This window comes from Dermacentor silvarum, chromosome 4, assembly GCF_013339745.2.
Source record: "Dermacentor silvarum isolate Dsil-2018 chromosome 4, BIME_Dsil_1.4, whole genome shotgun sequence".
NCBI lineage: Eukaryota > Metazoa > Arthropoda > Arachnida > Ixodida > Ixodidae > Dermacentor > Dermacentor silvarum.
This window is the reverse complement of record NC_051157.2, coordinates 50,544,336-50,571,189: the sequence shown is the minus strand read 5'-3', so window position 1 is coordinate 50,571,189 and position 26,854 is coordinate 50,544,336. Positions and strand designations below refer to the sequence as shown.

Sequence of the window (26,854 nt, the reverse complement as noted above, 5' to 3'; positions counted from 1 at the left end):
TGATCTGACTTTCAGAACATTCTCAACTTTTTTTTTTTTTCCAGTGTGATAACCTTTGTGTAACCTTTCAAATAGGTTTTTGCGAGTGCTTACACTAAGGGGTTTTCAGCTGTGCCACTGTACTACACATTGCTCAAGGACAAGTGTACTGAAGTTCCTCTGCATTTCTTAAAAGCTGGCTGGGTTACTTTTGCCCAAAATATTTGCAAATCCTTTGTCTTGACATATTCACTCACATTGTTCCCTTACAAGACTGCACTTGTTTTACTTTGTTTTAGACTACAGACGGGAAAAAAGGAAAGCAACTGAAAGGATGGGGCTCATGCTCAGCAGCATTTGAGAACAAAGGCAGCAGCAAGTCACACAAAGTTAACAAAGCATGCACAATAAGTGCTTCAGATGGTTTGCAATGGTTATTGTATTTTTGTGCATATTACATGCCCCCCCCCCCCCCCCCCTCCCGGTAACCTGCATTCGTAATTGCAGCCCTTAGAAACGGGGGAGGCTTGCGTAAACCTGCACAAATAACTGCATACATCATTCAAGCCCACATAAAATCGACCCCACACTAATGTTAGGGCAGAGTAAACAAGAAAATAATCTTTTGTATGAAATCAGAGATCACATGGAATTCTGTTTAGGAAAGGCCGTAGCAAAGAGAACACAGGACTGTCCAAGGCAACATAGCCCCCTCACCCCACAACCAATTTCACCTTGGACAGCACGTTTTTATTTACCTCTGTAGTATAAACAGCGATTGCCACTTTCCCTGTTTTTCTCTCCTGAAGCACAGTGCAGTTCACTGAAGTGTGGAGCACATTGACATGCCAATTTTGCCTCAAATTTGGGCTCCACGGTAAGACAAAATCTGCCACCAGTTACAGCTTCAGGCATTGGACATTGCAATGCAGCCCAAGGCAAAAATTATGTGTAACCTGTACAATACGTATTATTCTAAATTTATGGTGCAGGTTATTTGTGCTGTAGCACAGCACATCTTCACAGACACATGCATGTTCCAATGCATCTGTTTGTTTTCTTATCACAGCCTCAACTTTAGCTGAACGGTTAGGTTAACAGGAGACATTTCATGTAACAGCACTGTGTTTGCACACCAAGTGTATAAAACAAAATGGGACGCACACAAGTGACAGGTACCTTATCTGCATCGTGTTCAACTTCGTACTGGCACTACGTGGAGGAGGCACGTACCCAGATTGCACAGACAGTGACGGAGACACTGTAAGGAAAGAACTCGTCAACAAAACAATCTACAATGCTCATTTCCTGCTTAAGACCCTCACGAGTCAATTCATTAGTAGTAGGTCCCCAATGACAGTTTTTAAGGAATTCAGGTACTGCATTAATTTTAAGAAGCTTTATAGCCCACTGGCTTTTCCCCCCCACTAAGGTCGAGGAGCTGTGCAAAACTTGGATGTGAAGTTCACAAATAGTCATGTGTTGCAACCATTCTTTTTTGCCCTTTCAGAACTGTGGCAAAGGCAGGCAAAGCTTGTCAAAAGTGTCGAAGTGCCACATGAGTAAAAGCTGTCATCTACTTGAAGAAGGCTGTACAGAACTCCACTAATATGCTCCTTGTTGATACATTTTACTAAAAGTCGCAATGCTGCCAAAGCCAGCTGACAATGATGCTAACACTTTGGTATAAAATATTTACATACGCCACAGGGATGGAAGCGGCCAAGTAAGTTTTGGAGCAGCTGTGGGAGCAGCAAATTTGGAACTTTGGAGCAGGTTTGGAGCAGTAAATACTCATTTGAGAGCAGATTGATAAAGCTCAACATGAGTGAAATACAGGCATATGAAGAAAAGGTGTTCCTTATTTGACTTTGCAGAACACTATTAGGTTACAGCAGATCAGTTCTGCAGAAGCCAGCAAGGCGAGCAATATTCATGATGGGGAAAAATTGTCATCCACCTGACAGTGTAGCATGAAGCTACAAAGGAAACCTATTGTGCCAACTAAATGTGACCAAGAAAAAAATAACCGCAGGCTTTCCCTGAACAACGTCCACTCTATGTTGATAGGCTTGTGTTAATGTTTGTAGAGTTTCTTTTTTGTTTTACATCGTAAAGAAGCGACTAATATTTAATTTTAATGAATATTTAATTTTAATCAATATTTATTACTGTACTTATTCGATAAGGTGCCAATCCAGAGGTTGTGGAATACCGTCGAGAAATGACCGATAAGAGCATATGTGGTGACGTAGGTCTTGTGTGTGTGTGTGTTTTTTTTCAGACAAAAGAAAAGAAACAAACGAGAGAAAGCCTGCATACTTTTTTTTTTAATCCACGTGCGAACGAGTCCCCGTAGTAGTAATATAAAGGGTCTCAGAGGTAAACGTCATCAGTGCATTGTGTATATTACGAACGTGCAAACCTGAGCCACTGTAACGGTTCTCTTTCCGTCTTTCCGAACCGTTACAAGATTGCGCTACTTCACGTTTGTTAGGGGCTGAAGATGCGTGCCATGAACTGCTGACGCAGCAAGAAAAACGCACGGCCACTCATTTCCAGTACCCCCCCTTTTAAAAGGGCTGCGTCAAGATTGATGCAATACTTGGTGTGCAGGTGCAGAAGTGTTTTCATGGATTTTAATTTCACAAGCTTTCTTTCTCGAATCCTAGGCTGATTTAAACGCTGTTATCAGTGATTTGTCAACGTCATCAACGTTTTCAATGAGATCTCATCGATTAGGTAAACTTATAAATTTAGCTAATTAAACAATTCGTGCATAATGAATGAGAAATAGTCACAGAGGCCACCGTGAGCAACATGCATCCAGGTACAGTGAATGCCATTCGCGTAGTGCCCCGAGGTAATTTTTAATCCTAAGCGACCTTCAGTTAAGATAGCAGAATACCACAGAATAAATGTGAAGTGATGTACTGGTCAGTGCACGCCAGTATTTCACATCGGTTGCCGAGAAAAAGTTTTAAGATATTTTTTTTTTCACACAATAAAGGGATCAAAATGTTCACTGCCTTTCCGGTGTCGTCGGCCAATATTTTGAACAAGCTCAATTATTCAGGCTTATTTGCGGTTCTGCCACAGGCGCCATAAAGCCAGTGTAAAACGGCAACCGATATTTAGTGCGGCGAACAATGGTTTATTAAATTTTTTTTACTCACTCTGCACAAGTCGCGTCGTGAACATCATTGCTGCGAATTCAATTTTGGAGGTTTGTGGTTTCGCCGAACGTTTACTTACGACCGCAATTTGGCCGCAAAGGTTGACTAAATATGAAACTTTACATCCTTGGCTTGTGTTCTGCGGCAGCAAAAGCCTAATTTTGTGTGGTGTGGCCGGGCAGAAAATAATGTCGACTGAAAACAAATTTTAGTGATGTTTGAGGCTGCCACTGGATATTTGTGACGAACAAGTTTCATGAAAGCAAGCAGGTCGCTTGTCGGCATGTCGCACTATCATCACAGTAACCAGACTTGGTGCACGTGCGAAATAGATTCAGAACGTCACATGCATGGTGTTCGCCCAGTAATCGACGCAGATGTACCAATAGGGCAAAAAATTGAGTACTAAAATGCATAACGAAACTGATGAGTAGAGACAGGATTTTAGGCAAATGCCTTTTTTCTTCTTGCCCTTCTATCGCCCCACTTTAATATATGAGCACGAATTAGAGGTTAAGAAGGGCTTTTATAGCGTTTTTATAGTGCCTATAAATGCCTATTTTACCGTTTGTGCTTAAATGCCTATAAATGCCCATTTTCAACATCGGCGCCTATATGAACACTATTTAGCCTCAAGTTTCGCTTTCGAGTGCAGTTAGAGACCGTTATTCATGTTACCGGGCAACATTGACTGTTCGGAACTCTATGGGGTTCAACCTAGTCCTTTAGTTCGACCAACTCCCGAGAAACAACTGCTAGCAGCATTCAAATGGGACGCGCCGGTCAGCATACGCCGCCGCGCTGACACTGCGCGAGCGGTTGGCGAATGCGAAACCGCAGAGAGCCGTCAGGGGAAAGGAGAGTGAAGAGCAAAAGAAGAAAGAAAAATGTGATGTGCACGCGGCTTTTGTTTTGTTTGTAATTTACTTTTTAAGGTGTTCACCGCCGTCGGGCGTTCCTTCTCAGCGTACGAGATCATTCTCAGTGACAAGAGGCACAATTTTGAATCCAAAAATCTGGAGATGGTGGTAGTTTGCTATTATTTCCACAATCTTCACAGTGATTCTAAGACTACGTTCCGCGTGCTCTCCAAACAGATTGCTTCAAACATGTGCACTTGAAATGGGCGGAAGTGTATTTGGCAGTGTTGGGACGTCTTGCCTGTACAATTCGGATACTGTCATTGTATATGAGGAAATTGCCAAGAGTTGTACCTAACAGTCCTCATGGAAGAACATGCTAATTTCTTAATAAATCGTAGTCTTTCTTGCATTTGAACTTATTTGTCTGTTTTTGTTGTGTCTTAATTTGATTGCGTCAGGCAGACATAAAGTATCACTTCTTTTAATCAGTATTCCCAGCTTTCAAGTATTCTTTTTCATGCCTGTTTCACTATATGCGACGCTCGAGTACAGTGGCTATTGAATTACGCCAATTGATCGTCATTAGTTCAGCAGTTTTATGGGACAATTGCACGGCTATGTTCAACTGTTGGTGCCTTTCTGCTGTCGTAGACAATAACATTTCTTGTTTTCCTATTGTAGATATACGCCACGCACGTCTTCGTTTGAAATTATTTGCATTTATGTAAAAATTTATTGTGCCTATATTTACGACGTTGGAGGCCTAAAACGTTGTTTTGCCTGCCTATTTTTGGCGCCTAAAATGCTTTTTTAATGCCTAAAGATCCGGCCTCTACTGATGAGCTACACGCTGAGCAGACTGTACGACCTCATTTACTCAGCGCGGCTTTTCTTCCCGACTGAACCATGAAATGAGCGCCAATTCAAATCATCCTTAGCTGGTCCGCATATGTGCAAGTGCGTAGAACTTTCACAAAACACTCCTAATGCACTGTATAGCATACAACGGTTTTCATTTTCTTGTGGCCTAGTTACAATTATGCCAACAAACACACCCACACTCCAATTACGCCGACGCTGAAACGGATTGCTTAGGCTTGAATTGCAGGGCTAAGCGCTAGCCAGCTCATGTCTATGGCTATGTGGTTGTCACTGAACACACACATCCTGCTAAATTTGGCAACTTCACTTGAAATTATTGTTTTGGCACAGGTTGGCACAGCACGATGGTTTGGCACAAGATGGCGCAATTGGCGCAGCACTTCCATCCCTGACACTATCTCTCTGTTTCTGTATAGACTTGTGTTCTACAGTTAGTTTAAAATTTCAAACAGAAGGCTGTGCAATGCCGCCACTGGTAAAGTGCTGCCCAGCAGAAAGGGGAAAAAAAAAAAAACCTAGAAAGAAAGAAAAAAAAAAAATGTAGGTGAGTTTTGTGAACGCGATGTGGTCCCTCGGCTCCGATATGGGGGAAGGCAGGGAAGGAACACCGGCTGTGGTTGGTAGTGGAGGCTAAGGGACAGAGTCTGTTGACAGTGATGCTTGCATCTCCTCTAATAATAAACCAACTTGAAAAATGATTTCGGTAAAACGCTCTTCAGATGGCCCATCGCTTACAAATTCCAGTGTATAACCATAATTGGTGAAGGGGCCTTGTAAGGGGTCCTTTAAAGGGCCCCTCACCAGCTCTGGCCGTTTAGTGCTGACAAGCGCAGTGCATACAACATGCACCAACGATCCTGTCTACTAAGTGCCCCATGTGCCCCAGCAAGAGCTTAAATTTCAAACTAAACGCCATTCGCCCTTCTCCTTGTGGGCACTGCACTCCAAGACGGGGCGATAACATATCGTTACAGGATGAAAGCATACATGTATATGCTACAATGTTGCTCAGAGTGAAACGCTACACTTCGAGAATTATTCAAGGCAACATAAGTTATCTGCGTAATCTTTTGTTTCAATACAGGTATTAAAGTTAAGATAAATAATAAAACACACAAACCGAATGTCTGCGTATTTTTGTTTTACTTTGTACCGCAGCAAGAGAGATGTACTTCTGTTTTGTCTGCTTGTTCTCACGTCCTAGTTGCGCGCACTGACAACGAAACTTATTTTATACCGTGTTCCATCGCGCGATCATGCTCTGTGATCCGCTTGCGTCTGCCTCAGTGTTCGTGCAGCAGTGACTTGTACCACTAGTCAGGTGTTTTTGTGCACAGTACGCAAAATTGTGCGCTGCGCAAAACAAGACAAACAGCAGCTTGTGCTCAAGGCCATGCCACACAGCAAAAGAGTGAGAAACAAAGAGAGGCACGGCCCATGACGTATGCATCACACGATTCTACGGCTCCAGCACTGGAAGATTGCAGGGAAGGAATTTCGCTTGCGGAGGCTAGACGGGGCAAGTGGAGAGAGTCTCTCTCTCGGCAGTGGCTCTCGCCTCCTGATATCATGGGTTCGCGGCACTGAAATATTTTTGTCTCGGCTATTAATGAACCAATTTGAAAAATTCTTGTGGTAGAACAGGGCATGTAATAACTTCCAGCATATAACCAAAATTTGCTATGTGGCCTGGTGAGGGGGCCCTTTAAGGTAGTGGCATGAGACGGCTGCAAAACTCTACAGCCATATTTTGATACATACATCATCATTTTACAAATGCAAAATGATGATGTAGCCAAAATAAAGAGGGAAAACAGGATTTGGTCAGGAAATGTGATGTTTACGAACAGGTAGACCCTCAGATAAAGAACTCATTCACACGGCCAATATCCATTCTGTCCCATCATTTTGATGGGAAATTAGTCACCAGATTGTATAGAGCAGCATAAAAGCCTGCGACACAGCCACACTCTTGGCTGAATTAGTTTTCAGAGTTTGCTAAAACTAGGTTATCCAAGTCTACAGATGAAGCAAATAAGTCAGTGTTCTATACGTATTCCTCAATTTGAGAATGAATAAAGCGTGCACCTAGTTCTTATGGGCTCAAGGTTAATTAAAAAAAGAAAAACATTACGTGCGCCTAAATTTAGCACACATCTGAATTTGGCAATCTGAAACCTACCAAATTTATTTTTAACGGAACGTAAATTTATTCACATCTAATGCCTATGTCAATACAGGTCTTTATAGTTGTATATGAATCATGACTTGTGCTTTGTGCAGTTCACTGCGTTCCGATATTTTGCATTTCTCAAATGGCCTCCCAACCATTGCAAATGGGGCGGTGGCACATGGGGCTCCCCATCTCCATGGAGTTTCCACAGTTTCGGTTTCGTATCTCATTGTAACGTGCAGGCAGTTTTTGGACCCCTTTCTTTAGAAAAAAAAAAAACTTGCAGTCAAGCCTAGGTAAATATGGTAATTGAAACGAAACAGCAAAAAAATAAAAATAATAAAAACGGTGCATAAGCATTTCAAATAAACCTGTTTACATTTTACTGCTTAAATTCTGGCTTTTTTCCTTGCACAGGCCCAGCAAAATACAATTGCTTAATGCACAAACAACTTCCTGCATGATGATTATGGGAGAAGTAGGTAACACTCAGAAACTTTGCAAATGGCTAGTTTTTGACAACCTGCGGTTGTGTCACTGCCTCAGCACAAAAATTGCCCTCATATGCTGGTTGTCCATTACTGAGAGAGAGAGAGAAAGAAAACTGCAGAGAAAGTTATCTACACACACTTCAAGACAGCAGCAGGATGGAGGAAAGAATGCCAGTGTCAATGAGGCCTTAAAGGGATGGCAGGCGCAGTCGGGGGCATCATAGGAACCAGTGGTGCATTCAGATTTGGGAATACACATGGTGGTAATGGTTGGCGCAAAGCCAGGTCAATTAAAATATTTGCAGGAAAAAACATTTTTTTCAAACCTCAGTGGGCCTAATTCAGAAACTGTAGACAGTGGTATAATGATGATGAAGAAGCATTGCAGAGAGGCCGTCACTGAAAATTTAGCAAAATGGCTCGCAGTACTGAACAGTGTGGCTAACGACACTGACCGAGACCGCTGCCAGCTGCCAGGATGGGCACCCTTTGTCCCAGTATGGAGCTGCCATTGACCAGGCTGTCAAGCATGGGTGAGCCTCGAGAAGAGGAGCGTGGGGACAGCGCTGAGCCATTCAGCAGTGAGTCCAGCAGCTGCTGATGTGAGCCAAGGCTGCCACTGCTGCTGCTGCTCGGCCGCCCAGAGGAGAGCAGAGGGGGAGGAGGAGACGTCTGTGCGTTTGCCTCCAGAGTCAGCCCTGGCACTACCTGGCCGTTCAACATGATTTGGCCTGCAAAACATGGCAATAGACCCCCCAATGCATTTTACCTGTTTCTCAGCAGTGGATCTACTGAGAACAGTAGATTTCAGTGCAGTTAGCATCGGCAGTCAATATAAGGCTACCCAATATGACAGTCCCAAGGTAATCAAGCTTTCAATCATACATCTATGATTCCCTATGTAACCCTATAACCCTATTTATTCTACAATGGTTTGCTTTGGAACCGATTCACTCCGGCTGTTACGTCACATGGAGAAAAGTGGAAGGTCCCGGTGCAAGGGAGACCAATCAACGAGCGGCGATCTGCTGGAGGTTTACGTTACCATTTTTGTTTGTACTTTCAGGATGAAGTAATAATTGAAGGATGTTGCTAGTTCAATAAAAAAAAATATTCATTTGCACAAAATACTTGCACATTTAATTACAGTAATAACTGTGGGCTTACGACTCGCACGGCTGCTGGTGGTAGTCTAATTTTACCTGTGTAATTTTTTTGCCGCTTGATGTCCCTTGCCAGGACTAGGCTTTTTAGAGTGGACGATTGCAGTAAGAGCTCTATCCACACATCCCACAACTTCCGAAAATCTCGCCAGTGGTCAAGAAAGTGCTCCTTGCATGCGGCTTTCTCCTGCACTGTAGAAAAGAATCTAACCCACTCTTTCTTTTCCCACAATTGTAATGCCCTTGGCCACGGCTTTAATGATGCGACTGAATGACAGTTGCGACAATCCAATCGCTGCTTTATTGCTGGCGCACTGCTGAAAACTCCCCGTGGCAAAAAATGCAGCGCACAGAGCACTTTTGTCACAGTGTCAACACCACTAAATTTTTGTTGTCCAAGATATTCTTCTAGCTCATCGCCAAGCTATTGCACTGTGCCTTTCAAGAGCCTAAAAATGCCTTGGAAACTCTTCCTTGCCGAGGTCGAATGTGTTGCACTATTGCCTCTCGCCATGTCGTCGTTCTTTCACCAACGCTCACCAGCGACACAACCAAACGAACCACCATTGACGTCTTGTCAGCCAACACAAGACTAGCCAACGCACACAGTTCCCTTAGCAACACTCAAGACCATGCTCGCAAACACATGAGACCCTCGAGCGAACAACTTCTCTACGGATCTGCTTGTAGTGGACAATGGGTTCGCTTTGCAGATGGTTGACAGGCTGGGTGATGACAACAAAATTTGTAGTCACGCCTGCCAGGGATGACAGCCAAGTGCTGCTGGTTAATGGTGTTCATAAAAGCAAACCAGCTTTAAAGCGAATCGTTACAGAATACAGCCCCCTGGTTGCTCCTTTCATGGGGAAGCATGGACCTTTGCATCAGAAACCCTACAATCAAACGGTACAATACAAGAAAGAGGGGGGAAGTGTGGATAGATGCATCCTAAGTGTAATGTCAGTCTTTTCTTTTCACCTGCATTTTATGCAGCTGTGCAATCTGGGGCCATATTCTTGGTCAATCCCTTTCAGAGATACTTTCATTTGGGCTTGACATCTTGTGACTGGGTTACACAGGCAATTAAGACCCCCCCCCCCCCTTTCTTTTTTCTTATACGACCATGCCACCATTTTAAATTGTAAATTTAATTATTTTGCATTTTGGATGAATTAAGGACACTAATGCGAGGAAGCGTCTTACCACAATCACAAAACTTTGCTGGGGCTAATAAATGCCGCTGTCAAAATGTGCACGGGGATTCAAATCTGTGTCAGCCAATACAAGCACTTCCTGTGTAACTAATCAATGGTACTGCAGTAACTAATCAATGGTACGTTTTTTTCCGATAGCAATTATACGGACACTCCAAGCGGATTTCTGTTGTCACTGTGAGGTTCCGTATTATGTCCAACGGCAATAAAATTGTGGCCGCGCACCAGAGGCCGTATGTGCGAGTGGAAGTGCGCGAGGGACGTGCGCTTTCACGGTGAACGCACGGCGGAGATCAAACGCAACGTCTTCAGTCGTGCGAAAGGCTGTGGGAGGATGGGAGAGGGAGCGATGCTGTGCTGCGGCACTAACTGCGTATCTTGGGACCGGGCGCAAGGGGAACTGCCGACTCAATATCGCATGTGAAAGAAGGAAAGCGGGAAGGCAGCGCAGGAGGGAGGGGGTGTGGCTTCCACTATGCCAGCAACTGCGTACTTGTACTTTGCGCGCCTCCAGGCTGTTGCGCGCACCGTATCTTGAAAGCGATCTGCACAGGGCTCCTACTTTGTATGCGCTATGCTTTCGCCGTTCAGTTTCCATTGAAGCGATAGACCGCACGAACCTTCACTCACTGCTGCTGCCGCGCCTGCTCACGTCAAGTGTTTTGACAGCGGTTGTCCGCGGTCATCAGAGTGTGATCTATTAATGTTTGCTTGTGCGCGCTATCACCATGCTTGCTAATTCAGTTATTAAGTGAATGTGTCCAAGTTTATACAGCCAATAAAACTACTATCCTTGCTCCGTATAGCTCTCTGCTAATTTGCTATCGCAATTGATGCTTCCCTTTTCGAGCGAAACTGGGACTTTTCTTAAATTTCTTGTTCACTTTGATGTTATTTCTACATGTCGAAATACGGCACTGTGGCTATCTGGAGCTCAGATCTCTCCCCTTTACAATGGTTCCATAACAGCGCATTGAGCCAACGGTGAGTCATACGTTCTGCGGTGTGATGGCACCTCCTGACGCCAGTTTTCTATGACAGCACACTAGAAAAGTGCTACTTTCTAAACTTTCATGTCACTTTTCTTCCTAATATTTGCCCACGTGATGATGAAAAAAAGAAAAGGAAATTTTGACCAGTCAACCAGAGTGGTGGGGAGAACTGCGTGATATCCAGCAATGCCTCAATGTAGCAACCGGCGTGCTGTCTGCTGGCTTACGCTATTGCTGTGTACTGAGATTGATATCTCTAAAAGTGACTAACCGGGATTGCAGCCACAGTTTACTGTGCACTGCACATGCACAAGACAGCAATATTAGCTTGTCACATATATGCACAATTACTCAAAGCTTTACCAAAATTCACAACATAGCAGCAGCTAACAAAAGAAAACTGGCAAAATGTACCATATCTGCAGTACAGTCCACTTATAACGATATCAAGAACGAAAAATCCGATCATTATAACCGTTTATCGGTATATCTGGACTGCAGAAAAAAAAAAGAAAAAACACTGCCCGACACCAACTTTGCCACTTGTGATAAAAAATTGACATTGTTGAAGGTAAGCTGTGGAAAATGAAATGTTTATTTATACCTCTAAACAACATGTCAATCGTTAGGCGCACTGAAATCATCAGAAATCTGCACTTGCTTTCGCGGAAGTTTCAAGTTCATAACCGCGGTGTGCGTCGCGTGCAGCTGCTGCGCGAACACTGGCGGCTATAATTTAGCGTGCATGAAATCAATGAGCGACTCGATCGACGACATTGCACTTTAGGTGAACATCGGGATCGGTGTCAAAGACGGGCCACTGTCAATCTCATCATCACTGCCGCTGCTGTCGTCGCTTCCGTCGCACAACGCCTCCGTCTGTTGCGACAATGATCACCCCGTCGGAGATCTCTTCGCAGCACGGCAGCACTATCTGCACTCAGAAACTCCTCCCTCAAAGCACTACCTATTGCATCGTTAGTAGCGACATGCTCCCAGAGTTCAGTAATGTCAGCGGCTTCCACCGTGTTTTCACCCAAGAGGTTTCACCCAAGAACATATTTAAAATCAATTTTAAAATTATGTGCGTGCAGCCAACCGCAAAGCACAGCACCTCGCGACATTGACATCAAGGAAGGATTGTAAATAACCGAGAAAACGCTATGTCACGAGTTTGCGCTGCCGGCGAGCAAGTTGCTCACCACTCCGATCATCCCGCTGCTCCCCCCCCCCCCCCCCCCCCTGGTCGAGATGCTAGCCCCCTTTCGCTCCTGACGGCGGCACAAAAATCGGCTTAATTGTTTCTGACACGAGATAACTTTTAAAGTAAAGCGACCTCGAAAGTATACATGTTATGAAACGTGAGATGTGGTTGATCGTTGGCGTGACTTTGTCTCACAAGCGGTCAGTGCAGCAATCGTCTCTAGGAAACGGCTCGCCTAGCTGACGTGTTTTCTCATGGCTACCAACGCTGTCGGCAAAACTAATTGCACTGTCAGTTATGAGCGTCATAAATGTGCAGACGTTGATTGTGTTGACGAACGAATATAGGTGCTTTATTACGATCTGCAGATGGATCGCAAGGGCCATCGGCCCCGGATCAGACAGCCAGCAAGCTAGGCCTATACTGTTTCCCAGCGATCGCCAGCTCACCTGGCATGCTCGTTGGCTACCGTCGGCGTCGATAAGTGGCAGTGGTCCCAGTTCATGCGCGCTATTGGATGCTTAGAATGGACCCCGTTGATGAGCAGCCACATTTGCTCACTTCATTTCGAGGCGCGCCGAGCTTAGAGCAGTCCAATATCTTCCACCAAGACTGATGCTGTGCCGACTTTTACCCCGCCTTGTGTCCTGTTCCGGAATATATTTCATTCTCAAAGTGCCCTCGATGAATGGTTCATACTACTTGTAGCGGTGCACATACGCATAATCATAATGCTGTCACTGGCCGCACTTTCCGAGTCGCTACTTTGTAGTGGATCAAATCAAAAGTGGTTGGCCACGTCTAATACAGTGGCGACTCCCGCCTGGAGGAAATAGTCGCCTCTGGACGATGAAAACGACGACGACGACGATGGCGAGGACACGGGAAATCACGTGCAGGCGTAGCAGACAAACTAGCAAAACGAAGCTCGCGCGCCGGCGTGCACGCTGGCTGCGCGTCAGCGCATACGTCATGGCTTTTTGCAATAACGTGCCCACTTTGTTTACAATCCCTCTTCTCCCGTCTCGTTGCTCTCTGAAACCGAAACTCCGACTGGTCGCTACAAAAAAGACTCCAAATGCCCCGCCCTGTCACCATTGAACCTATCTATTGGCTGATGCTTAAGCTGTAGTTACTTAATGCATACCAAAGGGTTAGTAGATAGTGTTTACTTCATTTATCAGCGTGTATAAGCGTGGCATCGGCAAAATGTGCACGCAAATTATAGGTAGCAAAATTGCGGCACACGGACCTTTCCCGGACTGCAGTCGCCACTGATAGTGACGTCAAAACATGGCAACCATGACAGGTTTCTTGCTGCCATAGCTTCTAGCACTTTTACATCATCATCATCATGACGACGCGGATTATGGCACTTCCATATCCGACGTGGCTAGTGCGTTGATTGTCATGAGGGCGTTCGCAGAGAAGTGCAGACTGATGGAGAAACTAGCTTGCGGCCTTGCAGAGTTTGAGGATGCCGTCATTACTGCAAGGCCGCTAGAGTGGCAAATAAAAATCACAGATCTTTTACTGCCAGCTCGCAAATTAAACGTGTGCGTGTGTGTTTGAGTGAGAATTAACATGTTTTCTTTTGGCCAGCAAGTCTATAGCTGCTCATATGCCATAGTCGGTTAATTAGTACATCGCTTAGTGAGTACCTGATTTACGTTCCCCGCCAACTATGTATTAAAGGGACCCTGAACCACTTTTTATCGAAGTGGAGAAATACATTTGAAGTGCAAATAGCCTATTTCAGAATCACTTTGCCGCAACAAGTACTTCAATGCGACTTAGGTCGCGCCTGGCGAAATTGAACGCGTGCTCCGAACAACGACCTCGATCGCGCCCCAGCAGTGCACTGTACACAACTTTTTCCGCCAAACATGTGGAAGGTACACATGCATTCCTTCGTGAGTGGTTCCCTTTCATTGTCTTTTTTTTCGTTTTTTCTGACAACGTGTTGCGACGTTCTGGCAGTAGTCGAAACATGCAGCGACTGTTTGACAATCTTTTGGTGTTTCGGCGGTGGCCTCCAGTTTCGAATACTATGGTTTTTTAAAAACATTTTTCGGATTATCAGGGTCCATTGTAACGAGAGTCGACTATATATATATATATATATATATATATACATATACACACACACACACACACACACTCAGTCGAGTACCGCTACAATGAAAATCACGGGACACGCGAAAAATGTCTTTGTGGCGGAACTTCGTTGATGTGAAATTATTATGTACATAGCGTATTTTCCGGTGTATAAGTCGCGGTTTCTTTCTGAATTTTTCGCCAGTGCGTTTTATACACCGGTGCGACTTGTGTATATTTCCTTCCCCGGCAAAACTGCTGTCAAAGTCGGATTGGAGGCTATGGCCACACAAAGCATGCTGGGTTGACCCTCTGCCACTTAATTGCTATGTGTCTTGTGCGCGCTATCGAGTTCCCGCACGCGTGTAAGGACGGAACAGCAACGCAAGGGGCGGCAGGCCCACGGCGAATCAACCGACCCCGCAGTTGTCGCATCTACAGATTGCTTTCAAGATACCGCACAAGCCATTGCGCAAACTTAGCAGTTGCTACCAGAGTACAAGCAATACCCGCAATTCCCTCCCGCAATACCATCCCGCTTTCCTCCTCTGTGCGCGATTCGGCTCACTGGCGCACGCTTTCACTCGCACATAAGGCATACAGCGCACAAAGATGTTATCACCTTTGGACTTTATACAGAACATCGAGGTGACCAAGATTGCAGAAATGCGCCTGGTGTGCCTTATCATTGCTGTTGCAGTTATGCAGGAATGACACTCATACGCTTGCATGTGACCCGCGTTTACGGAGTGAAACGTCACAAATTTTTTTACATCGTGTACCGAACGAACAGGTGCGTCTTGTACACCAGTACGACTTATCTACGTTTTTTTTCTCAGAAGAACTGTCATTTTTAGGAGGGTGCAACTTATACAAAGGTGCGAGTTATAGCCCGCAAAATACGGGTACAGTGTAATACGGGCGAACGAAACCGAAACCATCGTCCGGGAAATCTTTGCGATGGCGTGGGGGCAACCGTTGAGAGATACTAAAGGCAGTCAATCAAGTGTCAACTTTACGAGAGAATGCATTTCGCGCCGCAGTACGAAGCACTCACTTTGCGGCACGTGCGCCGTCACAAAGAATCAGTTCGAATTATCTCAATTTCATTGCATATTTATGACAAAGTTGGCAAGCTTGGCAAGCTTGCCCTTACCGGAAGTTTTATTTCCTTAAGTCGGTCAGCCTGGATTTCTTACGCTTCACAGCAAGCAAAGGCATTACGCGAGTCCCACAGTCCGTTAAAAGAGCATCGCAATGTCATTGTAACCGAGAAATTTTGCGGCTGGTCGGGCGTTTTGGCTCAGCGTGGCACAATTTCGACATATATTACGGTTTTGGCGCAGCTCGGCGCAAAAATACGAAATTGTATCAAAATGGCACAATTGGCGCAGCTGCTGCCCCCCTGGAAAACAGTTAATCCAGGATGTCAGGGAATCAATATTGAGGTATGAAAGTTTAAACATGAGACGTTGGTGTGGGACGCGGTTGAAGGCTTTGGAAAAGTCTAAAAATAAGACATCGGCTTGAAATGATGATTCCAAATTAGAATGAAGTTCAGTTGTGAATTCAAAAAGTTGCGTGAAAAAAAAAAAGGGGGGGGGTATTTTGAAGGTGGTTCACAATGTGGGAGTATATTGATAAGGAACAGCCGCCAGAGTGTGGCTGCGCTGAAGAGAAGGAAGACGACGTGTTTGCGCATGATATAGTGTCGTCATCTTGGCCTCCGCTGGCTTCCGTGTAAATAGCCTTGGGCATCAGCGACACGTAACATTATTTGGTGGAGGTGGACGTTCCCTCTACCCGCCATGGAGCTTCGCAGCGGTCGCAACGGCGACAATACAACTTCATCTCCTGCTGGCGGCACTTTATCTAAGCATGCCTCTGCGGCTGCAGCCCCGACCTACGTTACCATTTCACCCCTCGGGATCCTGGTGTTTTCACCGGAGTCTGCAGTCCTGATGTTGACGACTGGCTCAGCTTGTACGAACATGTCAGCACCAGTCACAAGTGGGATCCGACTTTGTGCTTGCAAACGTTCTGTTCTACTTCGACGGCACTCCACGGGCTGAATTTCTTAATATTTTCTTACAGTTGTTGTCACCCTTCGCAATAATTGTACACAAAGAAGGAAATACACTGAAATTAACGGTGGCATCGGCTGCAATACGAAGCACAAACGAGCCGCGGTCGTCTGCCATTGGTAGCCCCCCCCCCGTGCACTGCAGCTGAGCTCTACAAATATCGGAGCTCTCGTTCATGTTTAACGTTTGACAGTGGCTACCGTTTTTCATAAAATGTACAATTTATGCATTGCTTTATCTTGCAGAAAATATTTCGCTAGGAACAGAAGCTGCAGCCGATGTTTTCACAGCCAGTGGCAGAGGCCCGCAGCTTCGCGGTCGTCGATTATCCCGTCGGTCGTGCGGTGCGCTGGCCGAACTGCCGTCTACTTTCGGCACCTCTCGCGCGGCAGACGTTCTATGGCACTGGAGGCCGGTTCGCCGTCGGTATATATGCCGCTAGCGTGGACGTGCCTTAACCGGAACTGGACAGTGTTTTGAGAAGCGCATTGGCAATGACGTATGTCATGTGACATTTGGAAGAGCACTCGGCGAGGAAGAGAGACCAGCCGACGAACGGAGAGTAGCGAAGAAAAGAGCGAAACGAGCGAGGGCTGTGTTTCGATTATCAAATGAGTGTAACTCCGCTATTATGGCACCATTTCAAAAAATTGTCGCGGCTATGTGTTCGTTGTAGACACGTGCACAACTGCAACACAACTAAATTTCCACCTCTGGGTGGTTTAGGGGTCCCTTTTAAGCATTGTCAGCCCCAGTGATTGTGCCAAATGGCAGATGCAGCCAAATATTCTACACTGCACAATAGGAAGAAAGGAGAGTGGGTAATACAGCTCTAAACAGCAGTGTCGAGCATTGTGAAAAACACCAAAAAGGAAGGACGTACCTGCATTGTTGAGCGACACCGAGCCAAGCTTGGCGAGGGCAGTCAGGTTGTTCAGCACATTCTGCTCTGCTGCCGACACACTTAGCGACGGGTCCAGCAGCAGATCTGCCATTGTGACAGGACCATCGGGGTTTGTCTCTGGATCCTCAGGGCCTTCTGCCATGTTTGCGAGGCGTGCTAGGTTGTACTGTGCTGCTGCACTTGTCAGCAGGCCAACCTCCAGGGGCGCTCCTGCAGAAAGTGCTGCAAACGGATCTCCAGCTGCCGCCGCATCATCTAACGACGACGCTCCAGAGTGATGGAGAGGTGGCGACAGACTGCCCACACCCCCTGCAGCAGCTACCAGAGACGCGCTGGTGTGGATTGGGGACATGCTAGTGCACCCAACAACCATGGGTGCGCCATTGCTAGCACCACCTCCGAGCGACGGTGCTGCGGAATGCAGTGGAGACATGTTGCCTCCACCTATAGACGAGGAGGCAGAATGGATGGGCGAGGAAGAAGCATTGCCCCCAAGACAACCCACGGGAGAGGAGGAAGGAGTTGGCGATGCTGACAGAGGGGCCTGTTGTGCTGGTGGTGGCGGTGAAGGAACAGACACGATCCGAGGTTGTCGCAACTGGCCGCAGAGAGAAGCCAGCATCCTTTCAAAGTGCTCAATGTTAAACTCGAACCTTATTTCGCCTGGTGCTTCCAGCTTTGGGGTGTCCGCAATAAGGCTCCTTAGGCGTGTGCTCACCACCTGGATAAAGAAAAGAGTGATGCTGCTATTCATTTGCAAAAGATTAACCTGATGTGTAGACGTGTATGATATTTCCAGCGTTCAAAGAGTCAGGCATCAATTCAGCAACATCTCCACAGCATGTATAGCACTGTTACACTGTAATAGCTCATCAAAGAGCTCAGCAAAGGCTCACTACTGACCACTTCAATGACAGGCTTAAACATTTCCTGCATGGAATTTTGCTGATAGCATCTAAATGCTTGTTCACTGAGCTAATGTTTCCATTAACCATTTACAACCATAAAACCAATTGTGATCCTAACAGTCCATGTTACAGCCGATCCGATCTATAACTATTTTGTGCATTTTGTATGCCGCACAGAAAGCACAAACCTGTAAACAAATGTGTAGTAATTATTTATGAAAAAAAAATAATTTATAGGGGTGTGCGAATATCAAATATTACCAAATCGAATCAAATAGTGAATGTTTTAATAATTAGATTCACGAATCGAATACCTACTATTCGATATTAGTAACATCCAATTTTTCAGACTCCCTAGAGGCTGTGAAAACATCCGAAAAAAATGAATGCATTACTTTTACGGTGCCCAAAGGCTCAAATCGCCACAACTACGTCCAAACGAGCTCTAAAGACCTACCAGTACACTTTTTAAAGCGTGTCGGTGCTTCTACTGTGATAGGAGACAGGTGGGTGCATGTGTATAATTAAGGGATACATACTGTGTCCCGTATGTAACCATGTAACATGGCTGTATTGAGGCGAAGCTGACCTTTAGGAACCTGCATTATGCAATGTGCCGTGCTTTCCAAGCTTCAAAGCCATTGGTGAGGATTACGAAGGCGGAGTCGGCGCCATTGCTAACTGCGGCAAATTGTTTCAATGAAAAATACGGCACCAAACAGCAAGAAACTTGGTAGTGTTCGCTGCAGTAGGTAGGACTAGTGTTACTACGGTGGCGGCTACGGCTTCCAGCTGATTTGCATGCGAGAGCGCCGGTTCAAGGAGGCGAGATAATCAAAATGGCGATGGTGGTCGCTTAGATTGATTCCATTTCGGACCTGCGATCATGGCAAAAAACAGGAAAATCGGATGACAAAGGTTTTCGGCCTCCTAAATTTCAGACGTTCTTATTTATTCTATAGGGTACATATCGGTGCCGCGAAGGCGTCCGAATTACCGAGCATGTCCGGAAATTCGGTCGTTGATTGTATTCAGTGTAGAGACCCATGCAGTGCCACATGTCACATGTGCGTGGAGCCCTTTGTGCTTGATGCTACCCCACGCTAGCATTTCACTTTCTTCTCGGCGCAAAATGAGCGCCAAGGGCGCCACGGACGGCCCGTTCCGGCTAACGCAGCAGTAGTGGACTTTGTCACTGTGAGCGCTCCCCCATGTACACTGACGTCGGCCCGATGGGAGATCGCACACGATGGGAGAGCGGTGTCTAGCGCTCGCGCGAGGTCGTACCACGCCGAGCCGCTCTTGCCGAAAGCCTAAGCATATTGCCCGTGCTCTCGCAAGTTGACCCATTGGTTATCGCCAGAGCAAGTAGCATAGCCGCCGGGACTTTTCCTAGCGGCGCATCTCAGCTTGACCCTGTGCTCTCGCCACGACGTGCAATAGGCACCTGTTATTGTATTTTCGCCCTTGGGGACCACTTTGGTTCCCCGCCGCGCCGGCGTTTGTGCAGTGCTGGTGCCGACAGATTCAATAAATGGTTTCCGTCAACTCAGGGCTTTACTGTGTTAATGCGTGCGTCGCTTGGTAGCCCCTTGTGGCTTCTGAGCTCGCGCGCGAGCGGTGCTGGAGGCGACGGCTGACGCGGCCCTGTGGCTCGCTAAGCTCGAACCTGCGGTGGTTGGTCTCCTGTGAAACACCAAGAACCCACAAAGTCTCGATTCACTCCATAGACAAGTCGACTGAGTCAAAACTTGTTTTTTGTTCGAATCAACACCACTTTCGCTGTGCTTGTGACTGGTGCTGCAGTACCCTTAGCAGCCTTTCACACTTCAACTCCGTTCATTCACGACATTATGGCGACACAGCGCTTTCATTATGATGCCCGCTTGTAGCGACGAGCAATTTTGATGGCTGACGAGCTGGGAATCTCTGCTGCGGCTCAGCGACTCGACGTCAATGATCCACGGATGGCAAGACCAGCAGGAGGCCATCTATAAATGCAAGGCCGGTCAGAAGGGCTCTGTGGACCTCTTAATGGTCTAGTACTGGCCCCAAATGAAATTATTGTGCGGTCTTTTAAAAAGTTCTTCGAGCTTGACGGCACGGAAGATGACTTTGATTCTCGAATGATCATTTTCAGAGATAATTCCGCTTCTGCAAGACTGCTTGTCCCGGCACCAAACCCCTCGACACATACAGTGCAGTCAACTTATAATGATACCACATATAACGATATATCAGTTACAACAATGAGTCGACTTAACGGTATCAACTTATGCATAGGGCTATGAGAAAAAAAAACATATATAATGATCAGTTATTCACCGCATATCCAATTATAATGATCGAAATTTTGCTTCTGGTCGGCATTTTTCATGCAGAATAATTGTGAAATTTGCGTTCCTGAGTTGCCGTTAACTGGTGCGGGGCGAAAAGTTTGCTCTGTCGCCATTACCGCGGGGCTAATCCAGCTCGCGCGCCGATTGCAAAAGCCAGAGAGGGCATCGCAAGTTGGCGCAGCGTGCACAAGATGGCGCCAGCTGCTTCGCGTCGCCGGCGGTTGTGCGAGCGTCCATAGAAGAAGCGGTGAGCGAAAAAAAAAAAAAAAAAGCTATTTCTCTCTCAGTGAGCGCAGAAATGCGCCGCGGAAGCGCAGCAGGAGGTGCGCCGACAAAGCGCAAAGCTGAAACAAAGCTGCAAATTTTGCGAGACTAGAAAAAGTACGAGCTCGCACAGTGGATGATATCGACGATTACGAATATCTTACATACAACAACAATAAACCGGGCGCCACGGTCATGAAGGCTAGAAGCAATGGCGATGCCGATCAACGAAAAAGGCGGGCTTTGTGTGACAAGACGAAACCCCCCTGGGCGAAACCAACACGGCGGAAGCCGCTGACATTACGGAACTCTGGGAGCATGTCGCTACCGACGATGAAATAGGTGGTGCTTCAATGGAGGAGCTTCAGAGTGCAGATAGTGCTGCCTCGTTCTGCGAAGAGATCTCCGACGGGGCGATCGTTGTCGCGATAGACGGCGGCGTTGTGCGACGAAGGCGACGACAACAGCAGCTGACGACGATATTGACAATGGCCAGTCTTTGACGCCGACCCCGATGTTCAACCAAAATGCGAGCGATGTCGTCGATCGAGTCGCTCATTGATTTAATGCACGCTAATTATAACCGCCAGTGTTTGCGCAGCAGCTGGGCGCGATGCACACGGCGTTGTGAATCCGAAACTTCTGCGAAAGCAAGTGCACATTTCTATTTTAGCACGCCGATCGACTGAGGCGCTATTCAGAGGTATAAATTAATGTTTTATTCTTCACAGCCTACTTTAGACAACGCCGATATCTTATCGCAAGTGGCAAATTTGGTTTTGGGGCTACAAAGGTATATTCGGCAGTTTTCCTTTTTTTTTTTTGTGGCAGTCCAGATATAGCGATGATCGGTTATAACAATGAGATTTTTCGCATTTCTTGATATTGTCTAAGTGAACTGCACTGTACAACCGACAGTACTCTTGGCACTGTGTGAAGATAGTGAGCTTTGCACAGCGCCAAAAAGCTTTGTTCAGTGCCAAGTTGCGTGAAATATTGTGAAAGTGGAACCATCTCCAAAAGTAATCGCCTGACAATATCACCCTAGGAAAACGTCCTCAGATATGCCTATGATGAGTGAAGAGAACTCGTTTCCAAATTGCGATTCCTTGAATGAAGGTTCCATTTTTTTCCCCGTTCACCTTCAGTTGCAATCACTGTTTTTTAAATATTTATTTCGCGTAACTGGAAAGCCAACCATAGCGTTGCAATCGCGGTCAGGTTACATTAGAGTAAATAGACGTACGGCAGTCTGCTATCCGTTCCAAGCACCCCCATAGCCTCCCCCTGCAAATGCAGTATAGGCTTAGGACACGGAAGCGATTTTGACAGTAAACATTACGGTACGGCTGCCGCAGCCTGCCGATTTGCTGAAGGTGAAGGAGGTTCAAGAAAAACTGCAAGACCTTGCGTCAATGCCGCCACTACCAAGCAAAAATCTGATTTTCTCGCTCGTGCTGGCTCAGGTGTGAAGATGCATTTCGTTATCCTAAGCCTCGATTCTATAAATGGTCAGCTGTCTTGTGTAAAGCGCAAAGTTGTGGTGGCGATGTGAGAGAAAGCAAAGGCGAATGTGACTATGGTTTCGCCATAAGGATTATCATCTCGTGCACAATCAGTCGAGACGCCACGTCAGTGTAGAGTTCGCGGCAGCCAGGCATGCAACCTGTTCCTCGTGAACAATATCTCTGTGCACGAAAAGAGCAGCACAAACAATTAAGAAACAGCACTAAATTACATTTTTTTTTTGAGAATAAAGATAGTTACCTTGTGCACAATCTCAGGCGGTGCCGTGTCAGCGCGGATTCGCTACGTGTGTTGTGCTCACTTTTTGTTAATGGTTCTACACACTATATCACTGCGTTCAGAGCAGCTAGAGCTGCAATTTTTGCTGTGGCATGTAGCTGAATCTATAGGACAAACAGCGGTCGGAGTGAATTTTTTTTAAATAGGGCAATGAAAATTTATTTCTCCTTGAACTGGATCATCAAGTGGCCGTTCTTGTAACATGAAATTCAAACCGATATAGAGCAACTAAAAATTGTCATATCAAAAACTTGCTCCTACTGCTGTGTGCCTTATCCTTTGTAGTATTTAGGCATGTGCCAATAGTAACTCTCTGAAAAGCTGTTATTGTTATGTGTTATTGTACCCACAAGCAATAGTTTCAATTTTATCTCCAGAAATAATTGACCTAAAAAAGAAAGTACAGTGGAACCTCGTTGATAGAATTCTACATAATTATAATTCATTTTTCGAGATAATACGTTTCTTTTTTTTTTCTTTTCGCAATAATATGATTTGGTTGGATCATACGTTGGATGATACAATCTTCGGATGATACGCTTTATTTTCCGGTTCCCGTGAAAATCGTATCAACGAGATTCCACTGTAATTGCCTTTCTGAAATCAGCATGAAAACCTGAACCGAATTTCCAAGTTTTGTCAAAATAACTCAAAATATTTAAAAAATTACTCGAGACCAGTGTATGGTACGCAATGGTACTTGAGCCTCAGTGTTGCAGTGCTGAAAGCATTCTCCTGTGTGGAGGCCGGCCACGGGAATCCTTATCCCTAGGTTTTCATCGCTGCTTTCTTCATTCGTCTCATCTGAGGATGTCTGCTGGTTACTTGAAGAGAACATATCCCCCCCCCCCCTCCTCCTCAAAATTAAATTCATTTCCAGATTCATTAGGCTCACGCAAGTTTTCTCTGTAACACACGCAGATCTCTTCAAGTACGCCACTCAAGAATTACTTAGCAGCCGAACACCACAACCACGAGTCATTACGGAGGGTTATCCCTTGTTTTGCCTATAGCCTAACTAATTAGAATGGGGTTTGACTGTAACCAAAGCTATCACTCGCCTGTTTAAGAGACAGGAGCTCAACAGCGTTCGCATGTTCCAACAGGCGGTTCCCAAAGTCGCAGGCCTCTTCAATGTGCTCTGTAGTCTTCTCTGCTAGGTGCAGCGAGTCCATTATGTGCAGCTCTTCCTCGGAGTGCAACTTCTCCAGTTCTTCAAGGAGCTCTTCCTGGCGCTTTTCCAGAAGAGACTTGAACTTCTCGAACGCTTCCTGCAATTTGAACAAAAACACTCTTGAGGCACAAAATCGTTTAGCGCATCACTAAGCCAGCTTCAGTGATGGTGTTTTTGTACGGTATTGACATTTTCTTGCTGAAGCTTTTGGGAAAAAAGCAATGTCCGAGGCTCCAGGAGAAGAGATCAACAAACGCAACTCCTATTCTCCCACCTATGGCCTGACATTTCATGCCCAGACTACCATATAGGCCTGACTCTATAAGCTTGCATAGTACCTACAGATTTCTCTGCAGCACTTAATGCAAAACTTCCACAGTGCACCCATTACACATAAGAGACAAAGTCTTTATTAAGTAATAATCCATTCTATAAAGAAGCTAATTTGTTTGCTTTGACAAATCAGACCTACTGTACAGGCCTATACCAGGCTGAGATAAGCAACACTGCCAAATACAAAACACACTAATGCAAAACTGCAGCAGTGACTGAATATGGCTAAATTTTGCCTTTTGTGTCGTTCAAGCAAAAATTTCACTTTTTCCCTTCCGACGTAATGGCAAAAATAGAACACTTCACTGTGCAATGTGGCATTCTCACAGAGAGTCAATGACCATAATTAAACCACATTTCCAAGTCTGAATCACGCCAAATGTGTGAGCATGCACACATACACACACAAACAGTTCAATGTGAAAAATGCTAGGGTTGATGCTAACACTCCAAGCACCAGATGTAGTACATATACACCAATGGCCAAGAAAGTTATGGGAGGATGACTGCCACTGTATCTCAGTGGTAGAGCATCACTTGCGTTAATGCGCTAAGCTTCTCCTCCTCATTATTTCTAAATTTCAATTAAGAGCAGCAATTTATTTCCCCTTTGCTTTCCCTGGTATCATGTGGCTGCAAGCCCAGAAAAATCTAGCTTTGAGGTTCCGTATAATCTTGACACAGGGTGCATTCCGGTCATTCAATTTATTTCCCCTTTGTTTTCCCTGGCATAATGTGGTTAAAAAAAAAAAAAGTCTACCTTTGCAGTCCCCTATAATCTTGTCACATGGTGCATTCTGGTCATTCTGACTGGTTTAATATTTCAGTTTGCACCAAGGGCACACATTTCAACTGGCACCTAACTATTCCACACCTGGATTGCAGTCTTGGCTGTGTCCCGCTGTTGCTGGAGGTCTGTGAGACCATTTTGCAGAAGTTCGAGAGACTCTTCGAAAGACTGCAGGTGGTTCTTGCTTTCTGTGAGCAACGTCTTCATCTCCTCTCGCTGCTTGGCACCTGCCTCAGAGGCACGTTCACACTCGTGGTCAGGGGGTTTGTGCTCACCCAGCGTGCACTCATTGCAGATAGGCACCTGCACAATGCAGCAGGAAGTGAAGGCTCAGCTTAAGGTGACTAACGCACTCCCTCTCCCCCACATTGCTCAGGGTGGCGACACCTGTGTCCCTGTGCTACAGCGTGTGCCATAATCTAGCCCACTCCGCAGTACGTTGCACTTTGCGTGGTGATGTGAGCCTCAAGCAAAATGACAACGGTGCATTCGAAACAGTTCCCTACAGTCTCAAATTGTGAGCACGTGCTTGTCATGTTTTATTTGTTGTGATAATAAGCACTCATTCATGGACAAGCCAACAATATTTGTTGAGTCTCAGTCAGGAGCTCCACTGAGTAAGTCTTGTGACTGCAGCGCAGTTTCGCCAGTGATTGCCTTTGACTTAACTAGGCACGGACAAACACACAAATTACCCCGGGAAACGTGAAAAACTGACGAGTGTTGTAACCTGCTTGGAGGTGCCAAACGTATGCTGAATCATGGCACACAACAAAAGCACGTTTCCTGTGCCGTTAAGTGCTGTTGTTGGCACACACTGAGATAGTGACAGTATTCACATCAGCAATGGCTGTGCTATTGATACAAGAAGCCGTACTGATGGACTGATTTGTTTTCCTATTTTCCCTTCTTGAGAACATCATCACTTTTGCTCTCTGTGTATCCTGGCATGTGTTTTATACTTCATCTAGTAATCGTAGTAAGCTGACCTATAACAGCCAAATTGGGAGCTTTAACAGGAACGGCAATTCTGCAGAGCCCCCTAAACAAGGTTTCGGCAATGAGACAGAACTGGCATGGCTGACTTCAGAAGTGCAAGCATATCGACCTAGGTCAATCCCCACATCACACGCAACACAACTCTAGTCATAACAATCTGCTAGTAGGGGTGAAGAGTAAATATTCTGAAGAATCGCTCATCTACTGAGCACCCATATATGCTATTGAGCCCTCTATATGCTTGAACAGTTTTGTGCCAAACCAGTAACCATTATTTTTTTCTGGTTCAGGTTGGGTTCAGGTTCAGTTCCAGCTAAAATTTCTGTTCTAGTACGGTTTTTGGTTCAAGTTCAAATTTTGGTGGACCACCCTGATACAGTATACTTCAGTTAATTCAATCAAGACCGAAAGTCCTGGCCAGTGCTCATGCATTTCTATGAGCCCAAAACTTGTATTTCGATCCTGAAATTAGCCCTAGCTAGATAATTCGAATTCGACTGGTCCCACACGTGCCTCAAATGGAGGAAAAGTGCAAAGCACTCGCCTGACAAGTGAGGCAGTAGTGCTTGAGCAGCTCGCTGGTGTGGGTGAGGCAGGTGAGTGGCCGATGTACCTGAGCCATCTGGTCAGGGTCTGGTGCACCCCCCAACTCTTCGAAGGTCACCACAGCATGGCTCTCAAAGCAGCGCATGTAGCGGTGCGCAGTCACACAGTTGTTGCACAAGAAGGAGGCACAGTCATTGCAGCGGGCAACCGCCGTTCTCCTTGGCCTTGCACGAGGTGCACACCATGCTCAGAGTTTCCAGTGCAGCACGGTCCAGCTCGTTCACCATTATGTGCTCCAGTGGGCAGCTGTCCACAACACCTCGCCCCACAATCTGTTAAGAACAAGGTAAGCTATTCCAACTACTCTTCCCATGCTAGGCCAGACTACCAGGCGCAAGGATCACTAAAGGGAAACTGGGCACTATACTTGCAGACCTTTTCTGGCTTTATTATAAAGACAAGCCTATGAAACT

General features: G+C 45.9%; 1 protein-coding gene across 1 annotated transcript in view; it reads right to left on the bottom strand.

The window, feature by feature from the left end:
- LOC119449995 (B-box type zinc finger protein ncl-1-like) overlaps positions 1 to 26,854 on the bottom strand; it is a 60,120-nt gene that overhangs the window by 27,189 nt on the left and 6,077 nt on the right. The window contains 7 exon segments of the mRNA XM_049665565.1: positions 1,159 to 1,240; positions 8,020 to 8,295; positions 17,202 to 17,943; positions 23,601 to 23,810; positions 24,921 to 25,139; positions 26,380 to 26,595; positions 26,597 to 26,713. Of these exon segments, the coding sequence (XP_049521522.1) occupies positions 1,159 to 1,240; positions 8,020 to 8,295; positions 17,202 to 17,943; positions 23,601 to 23,810; positions 24,921 to 25,139; positions 26,380 to 26,595; positions 26,597 to 26,713 (1,862 nt within the window).